The sequence below is a fragment of the Mastomys coucha genome, unplaced genomic scaffold, assembly GCF_008632895.1.
Source record: "Mastomys coucha isolate ucsf_1 unplaced genomic scaffold, UCSF_Mcou_1 pScaffold21, whole genome shotgun sequence".
NCBI lineage: Eukaryota > Metazoa > Chordata > Mammalia > Rodentia > Muridae > Mastomys > Mastomys coucha.
Genome location: NW_022196904.1, coordinates 81680597 through 81693646, shown reverse-complemented (window position 1 = coordinate 81693646; position 13050 = coordinate 81680597). Strand labels below are relative to the sequence as shown.

The window sequence follows — 13050 nt, the reverse complement described above, 5'->3', positions numbered from 1 at the left end:
TCCTCACTGCAGCCATGGATTTCCTTGTCACTCTCACCTACAGCTCAGGGCTACTACACTGCTCACCTGCCCTCTTACTGCACTGCTCTTACTTCACTGACACAGCAATGCCTTGTCATTAGTTTGTCAGGCTGTCCTCTTTAGTGGACAGAGTTCTCTGAGGACCAAGGTTGTCTCTCTGACTTCATACCTCTGATTCCTACCTAACATAGAATATAGTGGGCACAGTTGAATGATGCGATGAACGTAGGATTGTGGAATCACAAAGGAGGAATTGATTAGCTATTCTTAGATGAGTGGAGTTTGAAAGATCTCAAACAAGATGTTATCAGAGCTAGGTATTAGTAAGTTCCAAAGATCAGTGGTCTCCTACCATGGAGCTCTGCACTAAGCATCAATTGTAACACAAGATGGACAAACAAATCACCAAAAGAATAAACATTTGAGATGGGCAGAAGTGGTGCACACCTTTAATCCCAGCACTAGACAGGCAGAGGCAGGCAGATCTCTGTGAGTTCAAGGTGAGCCTGGTCAACAGAGCTAGTTCCAGGACAACAAAGGGCTACACAAAGAAATCCTGTCTCAAAAAAACAAACAAACAAAGACAACAACAAAAACCTCCTTTATTATAATCAGTCTAAGCTTTTAAAAAGTAGCTTGGGGGATGGAGAGATGTCTCAGCAGTTAAGAGCACTAGCTGCTTTTCCAGAGGTCCTGAGTTCAATTCCCAGCAAACACATTGTGGCTCACAACCATCTGTAATAGGATCTGATGCCCTCTTCTGACATGCAGGTGTACATGCAGATAAAGCATTCATGAATAAAGTAAATAGATAAATAAATAGGAAACAAAAACAAAAACAAAAAACCTCTAGCTTTAAAAAAAAAAAAAGCTGACCTTACATTTTTGTTACTCATTAATTTGTGATAGACTGAAAGCCAATGGGTAAGGTTGAAGACCACCATGCTTCATCTTATTTCTCTATGCATAGTTTTCTTTCCTGTCTTTATTACTCATTCAACATGTTGGGTTAGAAATAAATCGCAGGCAGCTTGACCTGGACTAGCCTACTCATTTCTTTTTTTTTCTTTTCTTTTTTTTAAAGTTTTATTTATTATTATATGTAAGTATACTGTAGCTGTCTTCAGACACACCAGAAGAGGGCGTCAGATCTCATTACAGATGGTTGTGAACCACCATGTGGTAGCTGGGATTTGAACTCAGGACCTTCAGAAGAGCAGCCAGTGCTCTTAACCACTGAGCCATCTCACCAGCCCCTCATTTCTTATGAGATGTTAGAAGTCTAAAGAGGTGTTAATGGCAGCAACTGAGTTGTGAATATAAAGATGAGTAAGAAGAAAGTCCCGCTCTTGGAGAGCTTGTGGTCTTGTGGTGGAATCCAATGCCAAAAAAGATGGAATTTTAGTCATGTAATAAGCACTTAAAAATGAGGTCAGGGCTAACAAAATGCTTCAGTGGGGAAGGGCCGCGTTTGATCCCCAGACTCCACATGGTGGAAAGAGAGAATTCTTACAACTTGTTATTCAACCTCCACATGTATGCCATGCTCATATACAAACACATGCATATACACAGAGACACAAGTTAATAAAAATAAATATTTAAGAAGTGAAGCCATTGTTTTGAAAATAAAATAAATAGAATGCCTAAGCTTGAAAGTCATGAATGGAAAAGAGCCTGTTGTATAACCATGGGACCATTCCTTATTTTCTCTTGTTCTTAGCGCACACCAACTGCATAGTAGGCACCAACATTTCTTTTCTTTCTTTCTTTTTCTTTTAGAATTATTTCTTTATTGTATGTTTATGAGTACACTGTAGCTGTCTTCAGACACACCAGAAGAAGGCATCAGATACCCATGGTTGTGAGCCACAGGACCTCTGTAAGAGCAGTCAGTGCAAGAGCACTGACTTAACCACTGAGCCATCTCTCCAGCACCAACATTTCAAGTCAGACAAATGAACCCACAAGTACATATGCAAATTGCAATTTATATCAAGGAAGGAAACTCATGAAAAAGTGGTTGTCCTTTCCTGCTTCCTTAGGTTGGCAACTACCTCCTCTAGAATAAAAGAAAACTTCAAAAGGTTCTTCCTGTCAGAATCTTTTCAGCCTGCTCCTGTCTCCAGTCCTCTGTCTCCTGTCTCATGTCTCCCATCCCTGAACCCTAGCTCCTCTTCATTCCATATAGGTTTCTGATCTTCTGGTTGCCATTCATGTAGATTTTAAGGCCTGCTTTTATCTTCCAGTATCCCAGCTTTCTCTTCACCACTATACTTAGTATAGATGTCTCTCTGGTAAGGAACCATTTTAAAGAGTCAAGACAAAAAGAGAAAAAGAAGGTTCCTGTCTCTTTTCTGGACATGAGAGGAGCCACATGTCAGCCCTTGTTTGTGATGCTATCTATGAACTGCTGAAAGAATGCCAAGAAGCATCTCCACCTTTCCCAAGGCACACATAAGATGTGAGGGAACAGTGGAATGGGAGAAGTATGCAAAGAACGCAAACCAAATGTGGGATGCTTCGGGTGAGACTTAACTACCATTATAGTACCAGTATCTTTCATGATGCTCCTGACTGGGACTCTTTCCATGCGACTTGACTCTGAAGATCTGAACAAGACGTTTCAGTAAGTGTATGGCAGTACTAAACATCAGTATCCTTACCTCCTTTCATGCAGTTTAGTTTCACTTTGTATTTTTAAAATTGTGTGTGTGTGTGTGTGTGTGTGTGTGTGTGTGCGCGCGTGCGCACGTGTGCGCGCTTAGATGGATGTGCAGGTAAGTATAGGTGTCTGTGAGTGTAGGCCAGAATAAATTGTCAGACAGTATAAGCATCCCTCCATGGGTTCTGGAAACAAAACTCAGCCTCTAAACCTTCTCTCTAGCTCTTCACTTCATACCTCTTCCAATCATCAATGAGCCTCTTGTGCCTTCATTATCCTCTTATCCCACAGGATACCTCATGGAGTTAGAAGACTAGAGGTCAGCAAGTGAGGTTCACATGCTGTTCGTCTCCCTTCCAGACAACAACCATGGTTAAATAAGTTAATTAAGTAACCTCTGAAGCTTGTACAATAAGGACAATACCATCTACTTTGCAGAGATCATACTAAGATACTAATAGTAACATATGTAAAAGGATCTATCAGAGGCACTGACTTACAATACATACTCAATGAACACACTACCTCCTGTTTCTGTACATACTATACTTGGTACCAAGGCACCAAGTGGAAGACAAAGTAGTGATCAGAGATCTTTTCTTAGACATTTAGAGTTCTAAGATAAAGGTACAGTGGGAGACAGGATAATTTTAATAAGCAATTCATGTGACTAAATTACCTACACTACCCTACTGCAAATTGTGGAGATCACAAGGCTTTCTCAAATGGGCCTTTTATTTAGAATAGAAATGTTATTGGTCCAACTTTAAAATTCAAAAAGAAATTCTTACTCTGTTTACACATTACTTCTGGTATGACAGGAAAATGTATTTTCCTTACCATCTTCATATATAAGCATGCCATCCCTAATTGATTGTATATAATTTCTTTCTTTTCTTTTGAGGTAGCTTCTCAGGTCAGCTGGGCTGGCGTCCAATGTGCTATGTGCAGGGTGACCTTGGGCATCCTGTTACCCCACCTGACCCTAGTCCAGATTAAAGGTCAGCAGTGCCGCACCTAGTTTCATTGGTGCTTGGTGGTTTAATCCAGAGCTTCTTGCATGCTAGGCAAGTATTCTGTCAGCTGAGTCCCACCCCAGTATATCACTTTCAGTGTGAGTTTGAATGAAACAATTTAATAAATGTTACAAAAACATGCCTGTACTTCTTTCCCTAAACTCTTAGAGAATTCATCAAAGCTTTACTATTATTTATTATTTAGCTTCTTACCTTCACTTTTTCACCATTAATCTCCACTGTCTTAATCATAAAATCAACTCCAATTGTGGCTCCTTGACCTGGGGGGAAAAGACCCTAAGGAAGAAATAATGGCAAGTAACATTTAAGCACATCTTCCAATTAGGGGGACTCTCCTCACTCCCCGCCCATCCTTTGACTGGGGTAATTGTTAGGACAAGGACTCACTGTTTCTCCTCACATTTGAAGGGGAACAGAGAGCAGGGAGGGAAGTGTAAAGAAATGCTGACAGAAGCAAACACAGAAAGGAATGACCAAACATGAGGCTGACTGTAAGGGAGAGAGTCTGGAAGGGGCAGTGGGCCGTGCTGGTTTCAAAACAGAAAACTCGGACCAAAGGATAGGGGAGGAATGAGTCACTAGGATGACATCAGGATTGTCAGGATTGGGAAAGAAAAGGTAAGACTAGTTAAAAACAGATGGAAAAATGAGGTGTGGAGGACCTCTGCAACAGAATGAGAAGAAAAAGACACACAGCTGGGTTTTCCTGTGTCCTCAGGATGGTCACCAGCCTGGGGTACACTGTACCATACATGCACACAAATACACACAGTCCAGGTGGGCACATATACAATTGCACACAGTCCAGACAGACACACAATTACACACAGTCCAAACAAACACACACACACACACACAATTACACATAGTCTAGACACATACACATACATATACACTATTACAGCCCAGACACACAAACACATACACACTTACACAGTCCAGACAGACACACAATTGTGCACAGTCCAAACAGACAGACAGACACACACACACAATTACGCACAGTCCAAACATACATACATTCTATTACAGTCCAGACACAAATACATACACACTTATACACAGTCCAGACAGATACACAATTGCACACAGTCCAGACACACATACTCCTGACAGACACACAAATGCACATAGTACAGACACATACACAATCCAGATGGACACACAAAATTACACACACAGTCCAAACAGACACACATACATACACACCTGACAGACATACAATTACACACAGTTGAGACAGACACAAAATTAGACAGTCTAGATGACACATATACACATTATTCACTGTCCAGATGGGAACACGAAAAATTATACAATTCAGACAAACATTCACATACACAAACAATTATACACAGTCCAGACAGACAGACACACACACACACACATACACATAATCACACATAGTCCAGACAGACAGACACACACACACATACACAATCACAAACGGTCCAGACAAACAGACACACACATGCAATCACACACAGCCCAGAAGCATGCCATCGAGGAATGAAATCACCAGACAGACAACAGAGTAGAAGCAGCAGCTCAGACCAGGAGACATCAGGGGAGTCCAGCCAGACCACTCCCCATCTCTAGGCCTCAGAATCACTGGGGTTGAAGTTGTTAGAAGCATGAACTAGGAGGAAATTTTTTTACCTCAAACTGGAAACATAACAGTTTCAAGAGAATAGGGCCATTAGCAGAAACTTCACATATAATGCAGTTACTTCCTCATGTTTCCTGTAAGCTTAGGGAGAGGGTTGGGGTTGCAAGGACTTCTACCAAGAAAAAAGTCTTTACCTAGTCTCTTCCCTCTTCAGATTGCAGAATTCCGGGAATAAAGCAAAATGGACTCTATTAGCTCTTGCAGCTAAGACTGGGACATCTTTAATTAAATCCATTCCCTAACAAGAGAGTTCCTTAATTAAAGTTTGAACTCAGAACACTGAGCTTCAAACCAAAAGCAAAAGCTTCATTGCAAGTCTGCAAATGATGTAAATATAAACATTCATAACTCTGTTTACAAATACTGAGTCAATTTTCTCTTTTGGCTTGGTTCAAGCAGAAGTCTGCCAAGCTTCAGGTTTATAGCTCCAGCTGTTTGCAGACTAACAAATGCCAAAATATTTTTTTTTAGATCTTTCCCAATGTCCCCCTCCCCACTTTGTTCTCCAAACCTCTATGTATCTCAAAACCAGCAGAAGTCAGTTCATTTTAACTGCTTGCTACATAACAAAAACAGGTGATCCTGTCTATGGAATGTGAACTTTAGGGAGAATTAAAGGGATAGAGAGAGAAAAAGTAGACAGAAAAGAAAAATGAGAAGAAACCATGCTCATGCTTGTAGGTAAAGTACTGGTCAAAAGTAAAAGAAAAAAAAAATTCCTTTCATCCTTCATAGCAGGGCTTATCACAGTAATTTAAGGCCCAGAGGTTACAAAACTGTGGAGAGATTATTAGGGCAAGAAGCAGGAGATGAGGGTCCCAGCTTTGCCAGCTATGTGCTCAAGATCATAAGGATGTCACTAGGTCCCTCTGGATCTGTATGAGAGGACTGGACTGATGCTCTCTAAGAGACCTCTCAGTGAAAAGACACAAGCAAATGCTTCTAATGCACTAAAAACCAAACCCTTTCTCTATGGCAAATATGTGGGCAAGTCCTCCTTACAGAAGCGCTTAAGACTGCCAAGGCTAGGGGATGGGAAAGCAGCTGGAGGCTCCAGTATCTCCCTGTGATAGTTAATTGAAATCCTGACACTGGTGAACTTTAGATTTTTGAATTTCATCAGACCAAAACTTGGTGAAAGCACTGGCTCTTGTCTGTAGTCACTCAGCATGGGAAAAACCTTGACATTTCCAGCAACTGTAAACCCTAAAGTTGTTGGTTGCCTAATCTGTCACTCCAGTTTTCCGCAGTCTGTGTGCAGTGGAGAGGCCTGGCAAAGGCAGGTGGGCAGCAGAGCCAGGACCAGCCCCTGAGTAAAAATCCTTGAGCCTCTGCTCTTCCCATGGCACCAGGTCATCTTAAGCCTTAAGGAGCTCATCTCAGTGTCCCCAAGGTGTCTGTCAGCAAGATCATGCTGTATACATGATGATCCAGAAAAAAGCATCATGAGATTTTTCACACCTTTCTGTATAAAAATTACTATGTAACCTTGACCAGTGATTTTCTAGAGGCCAACCTTGGAGGGGACTTGTACTTTCAGTTCTATTCTTCACTGCCCTCAGCTTAGTTCTACTTAAGAGACTTAGACAAGCAGAACATTCGGTTATTATAAATCAAAAGAATTCACTCTGTTTTTTTGGATGAGAACAGACAAAGGCAGGAATCTACATTGGGGCTTTTTTAAAATGAATATTTGGACTCAGTTTAATATCTAACTTAATGTGTTTCCACCTTGAGATGATTATGAACTACTGATCTATTTTTTTACCCAAATCTATTTTTGATACTGCACACTGAAAGCAAAACCACCTGACCCTCTTGTAAGAGGAAGCAAGGGGGGTTGTGGGAGAAGACCTCAGCACCATTCTCCTTTAGGCAATTTAGAAAACCTTTGGCTATAAAACTCGGTGGAGCTTCCAAAGGATGCCTTAAGAACTTGCAAGCTACTGGATGGTGGTGGCGCACACCTTTAATCCCAGCATTTGGGAGGCAGAGGCTGGCAGAACTCTGAGTTCAAGGCCAGCCTGGTATCCAGAGTGAGTTCCAGGACAGCCAGGGCTACAGAGAGGAACCCTGTATCTAAATAAATAAGAAAGAAAGAAAAAAAGAGCCTATAGCCTAGAGGTTGGCACTGGATCCAGTCACCCAGCTAGAAGATGGCCACTGTAAGACAGGTAAGACAAACAAACCCAAGCCTGGATTCCAGATCTCCTTACCTGAGTGAATCGTCGGACTAGGCACGTCTTTCCCACTCCAGCATTGCCAATTAAAACAATTTTGAACAGGAAATCATAATCTTCCATACTCATTTACACAGCTGCAAGCAAACACAGACAACAGTGAGAGCACAAGCTTCCCCAGGAACTCAGGCTGCACCAGCCCCTTCTCCACAGAAACAAGAGGTCTAACTCATTTGCAGAGCAACTTAAAGCTCCTCTCTGGTGACGCAGCCAGCGAAAGAGGAACATAGGTGTTTGGTCACAGATGGACTTCATTCTCCCTAGCTACCTCGTGATACAGAAAGCAAATGATACTGATCTATTTTTTACCTTTCCCCTGGTAACCTTTGTTCCACAATCAGGTCATAGGCTTTCAAGTAATAAGTGTGTTTTTCCGTTAGCCAGGCCAACCAAGAGTGCAGACAAGTAGAGAGAGACAAAAGCCATTCAGAAATTAAGACAGTTAATAGGCTATATATTCCTCTTGGGGAAGAAAATGATAGCCACCGGGAGACCATAAAAAGGGAGACAATCATAAATGGCCCTTCGGTCTCATACAAGTCCTAGGATCTTGGGTCCTAGGTACCACTGGGAGAGCATCTTACCCTTCTCCCACTACCCCTTTTCTAGCTACCTGCTCCTTGCCATGCTAGGGCTAAATGGCCTCCAATGGCACCTATCTTCGAATGGCCATGAGCTATGCTATATCCTCTCCTCCACTTGGGATGTCTTCCTACCAACTTTTTTTTCCCAGTTCAGGCCTCTCATTGTCTCTGAATCTTTCACTGGTCTTCAAACAGTGATAAATATAAACTGACACGTTTTCACCATTCTTCTGTCCCAGCACTTCACTTCTATACATATTTATTTGTTCAAATGCCTGCCTCATCCTTGAGGAAAGGGACAAGGGCTTTTTACCTCTATTTCCTAGTCCTAGAACAGAGTTACACTTAGTAAATGTCTACTCTGTAGACGGAAAGAATTAATTAAAGCGCATATTGCTTAGATATAGACATCTGCTTCTCCAATTGTGCTAAGAAAAATATTCCCACAATGTAACATAGAGGATGCTTTTCAAGACTAAAAACAAACAGGCAAACAAAACAAAACAAAACGCAACCCATACAGTTTGGTGCCCACCAAGCCCCATTCTAATGAGAAAAATAATAACCTGAGTGGCTCCTATACCATTTTTCTATCACCTGGAGACATCTGCTGCTAAAGCCAACATGAGAAAGCTTAAATATCATCTATAAAGTAAGTAACAACCTCAGCACTCAGGAAGCTGAGGTAGGAGCAACTGCTGACTTTGAAGCCAAACAGCTACAAAAGGAAATCATATCTCCAACAACAGACTATTTCAAAACTAATTCTAGCTAAGAGCTGAAGATCACTGTGTCCTAGGCAGAACAGGATGGACATGCTCTGGAGGGAGAAGGAAAAGTCAGTGACTCCTAAAGATAAGGGTTCTAGGAAAGTGAGTTAGCAGCAGACCTAAGCCTTAGTGACAACAGGCCTGCAGGTAGAGAACACAATGTGCTGGGCCTGTCACTTAAAGTGATTAGTATGTGGATTTCAACAGACCTTGAAAGATGGCTAACAACCAAGTAAGCATGTAAGCAGCTGCTCATAGGGTTCTGTCTCATGTCACTAGAACTGTGAAGGAAAAACACCTCTCTGTGCGAGAACATGAGATATACACCTTGCACTATAGTTGACCCTTTATGTGTATTTTCTCATTTTCAGTAGTCCATGAAGCTAATACTGACAAACGCTGTATGTAATTTGTGCAAACTGAAGTTGAGAGATAGAAACGCTGGCTCCAAATCAACACAGCCAGACTTCAAGTTCAAGTGCACTGTTTTTCCCCAGCTTCCAAACACCATAGACAGGTCTGCTTTTCTCCTCAAACCTTTTCGGCTAGAATAAGAGCCCATAGCCTCCTGCCACCTCCCCCAACCCAGCTAACTCTCACTTCTGCTTTAGATCTCAGCTGAAGCATCACATCCTTTGGAAGGTTTCTCTGGCCTGAGAGAGGTCTGGGCCCCTCTGATTTCTACTTCCATAATGCCTTCTTCCTCTTAGATAGTGTTATGTATGTACCATAATTTACTTACACTAACTATGTGTATCTGTCTATACTCCTCCACCAGCTCTCAGCACATGTGCACATACTGTGTCTGGCTGAACCATGGTCCTGTGATGAACATCATCGTCACCATGCTCTTCATCATTTGCACCACCTCACAACAGTAACTATTTAACCTCACATCAGTCCTGTGAAGCAGACACTGTTGACAGTTTTAACTCAACAGATAAAGATGTGGAGGCACAAGAAAAGTTAAATAAGAAAAATACCATGAATTATATTCAACTGAAATTTGGTTAATTACATTGTCAGTACTTTAAGATATTATTCCTCTATCTCCTTCATCTAGTGTTCCTGGTGAGACATGTGCCAATATGAATTTTTAAGACAAATGCATTACTTCTTTGTGAATACTTTTTTCTCTAAAACCACTGAAGAATATCATTTTTTGGTGGTCCACAGTACAGCAGATTTAATATATTCTTAGTTTTAACTTTTTTAATAAAATAGGTTTCTAAATCATAAAGGAGAAAGTACTGAGCTTCTATAGTTCATTTCTAGAGGAACTGAGAGTCCAACTCAACCTTGGCTCATGTGCCCATTGGTGACTTTCACCAGGCCTGGGGCATAGGAAGAGCTCAAGCAGAATGAGATGAATTGAACAGTGAAAGCTAGGCACTTCATATGTGAGTCTTTGTTGTGGTTTGAATATGCTTGGATCATGGGAAGTGGCACTATTAGGAGGTGTGGCCTTGTTGGAGTAGGCATGGCCTTTTTGGCAGGTATGTGGTATGGTGGGAGTGTTCATTGAGGCTCCTATGCTCAAGCTCTACCCAGTGAGGAAAGTAGCCTCCTCCTAGCTACCTGCATAAGACAGTCTCCTTCTGGATGTCTTGGATCCAAATATAGAACTCTCAGCTCCTCCTGCACCATGCCTGCCTGGATGTCCCCATGCTTCCTGCCATGATGATAATGGACTGAACCTCTGAAACTGTAAGCCAGCCCATTTTAATGTTGTCCTTTACAAAATTTGCCTTGGTCATGGTGTCTGTTCACTGCGATGGAACCCTAACTAACACAGTCTTCAATTTTCTATTCCCCCTCTAGCTTCAAATTCAGAACCTTTTCTTATGATATCATACTGCCTAAAGAAGAATCAATGCTAAGCTCCCAATAAATCTTAGGGAGATGGTATGCCAGTTAAAAATTTGCTGTTAAAACCCAAAGAAGGCAGCACATGGTAATCCCAGAGGTTGGGAACCAAAGGCAGGACAACTGTTGCAAATTCAAGGCCAACTCCATCTACACTGTGAATTCCAAGTTAGCTAGCTAAGATGACATACAGAAACTCTGTCTCAAAACTAAAATTAAAAAAGGAAGAAACCTCAGCACTGAGCACAAGATAGCAGAGCTGTGTGAAGCAGGCATCATCACTTTCATAAGTCAGAAACTGGAAAATGGGAGTGGGTTACATCCATTGCCTGTGCATAGATGCCTTGACACACTTATTCTAATTTTTGCCACATGTTAAAGAAACAAAGCAAGAAATCATATATCTCACTCTAGGGCTCACACACACAAACATTGAGACCTGAAAAACTGGGCTCCTAAAGAAAGGTTATCAATGCCCAAATTATATCCTTATGATACGAAAGAGAGGCCTAGTCACCATCAACCTTGGCTCACATGATTACGTCCTGGACCAAACTACAAAACAAAGGTTAAGATACTCTTTCTAGGGGGCTGGAGAGATGGCTCAGCAGTTAAGAGCACTGACTGCTCTTCCAGAGGTCTTGAGTTCAATTCCCAGCAACCACATGGTGGCTTATACCATCTGTAATGGGACCTGATGCCCTCTTCTGGTGTGTCTGAAGGCAGCAGCAATGTACCCACATACATAAAATAAATAATTTTTTTTTTAAAAAGATACTCTTTCTAAAAGAAATTAACTTTAATGCTTTATTGAATGCTCTTATTTTATGTATTTATATTTGAATCTAGAGTCTTAAACATGCTAATTACATTTTCTACCACTGAGCTACATACAATCCAACCCTGAACATTTTGCTAGAGGAACCTCTGGGGCAAACAAGTTGGGTCTCTGTACAACTGCAGGCTTCAGGTGCTAAAGGCAGGACCATGTGCTCCAGATTACAGACTGAGGTGATTGTTCCATTTCTAAGAGAAAACACATTAGCCATCTGAGGAAGTCCATTTTATTTGGCCCATCATGTGAATACCCCAGGCATTGCCAATTACTGTGATAAGACAGTATCCCAGGAGGGGAAATCTCAGAAGCAGACTAACCCAGCCCTCGAGTGACAATAACAATCATGCCTTGTCTACAGAGCACATTTGTTGCATACTGAGCAAGCATATTGTAGGAATGTTCCATTCTGCTAATAACAGTAGTAATAGCTGATACTTGAGGCTTAATGTGTACTGGGCTCTCTCCATGTATTCATTCACACGATCTACACAACAACACTATAATGTAGATACTCTTATCCCCTAAGAGCCATTTTGACCCCAAACAGAATACTGCTACCTCTACTCTTGTGATCAACAGTGTCTCTATGTCTGTCTGAAGTTCAGGTGAATGGTCCCCGTGTCCTCTGAACACAGTGGTCTAGAAAGCCCTTGCGGCTAAAGCACCAAACCCCAACCCATGAGTCTGCACACTGATTCCAAGCCATGTGCTGCTTTTCACTGTGGCTCCCTCTGCCAGCACACTCAAATACCACTCCTATAACTCATTCCCCATTCACCCATATAACTAAGTACCAGGCCTAGGGGGATGAGGGATAAATAGGAACACGGCTGAGATGAACAAGTGGAATCCCAAATACTATAATTATCACATAGTCCTACACAAATGAATATGTCAGTGAGATTCAAAAGGAAAAAGAAAATAGATAAGGAAAAGGAGGAAGAGACTGTTTAAAGATATGGGAAATGAAGTTGAGTATGTTTTAAAAGCTTAAAGAGAACCATCTTGAGTAACAGATTTGGCAACATATACCATGTTTTAAAGGATCCTTTAAAACACTACACTCATGGTGCCCATCCACACATGTTCACTGTTTCACACCCATGCATGCTCACTGTTGCCCATCCATGCATGCTCACTGTTACCTAGTCATACATTTTCCCCTTGCCCTTTGGGGTTCAGTAAAATAGATAAGCTCAAAAGTCATGTCCCCTCCTCTATGTTCTAAACCCCACTTCTGTCCCCAGAAATATTTAGAGGACTTGTCTTTGCTCCAAAATTGTGCTTTTTTCTTGTTGTTGTTGTTGTTAACATTTAAAAACATATTTTAATTAAATAGAATTGAATCACATTCTTGTTC

The 13050-nt window shown here is 41.4% G+C and overlaps 1 protein-coding gene across 5 annotated transcripts in view; it reads right to left on the bottom strand.

Moving 5' to 3' along the window:
* The window catches only part of Rab30 (RAB30, member RAS oncogene family), a 95259-nt gene that overhangs the window by 10295 nt on the left and 71914 nt on the right, over positions 1-13050 (bottom strand). For all 5 annotated transcript variants that reach the window (XM_031387379.1, XM_031387383.1, XM_031387380.1 and 2 more), the window contains exons 2-3: positions 7609-7709; positions 3916-3999 (exon numbers count right to left, since the gene is read on the bottom strand). In XM_031387379.1, coding sequence (XP_031243239.1) covers positions 3916-3999; positions 7609-7701 — 177 coding nt within the window. In that variant the 5' untranslated portion in view covers positions 7702-7709. The remainder of the gene's footprint in view (positions 1-3915; positions 4000-7608; positions 7710-13050) is intronic.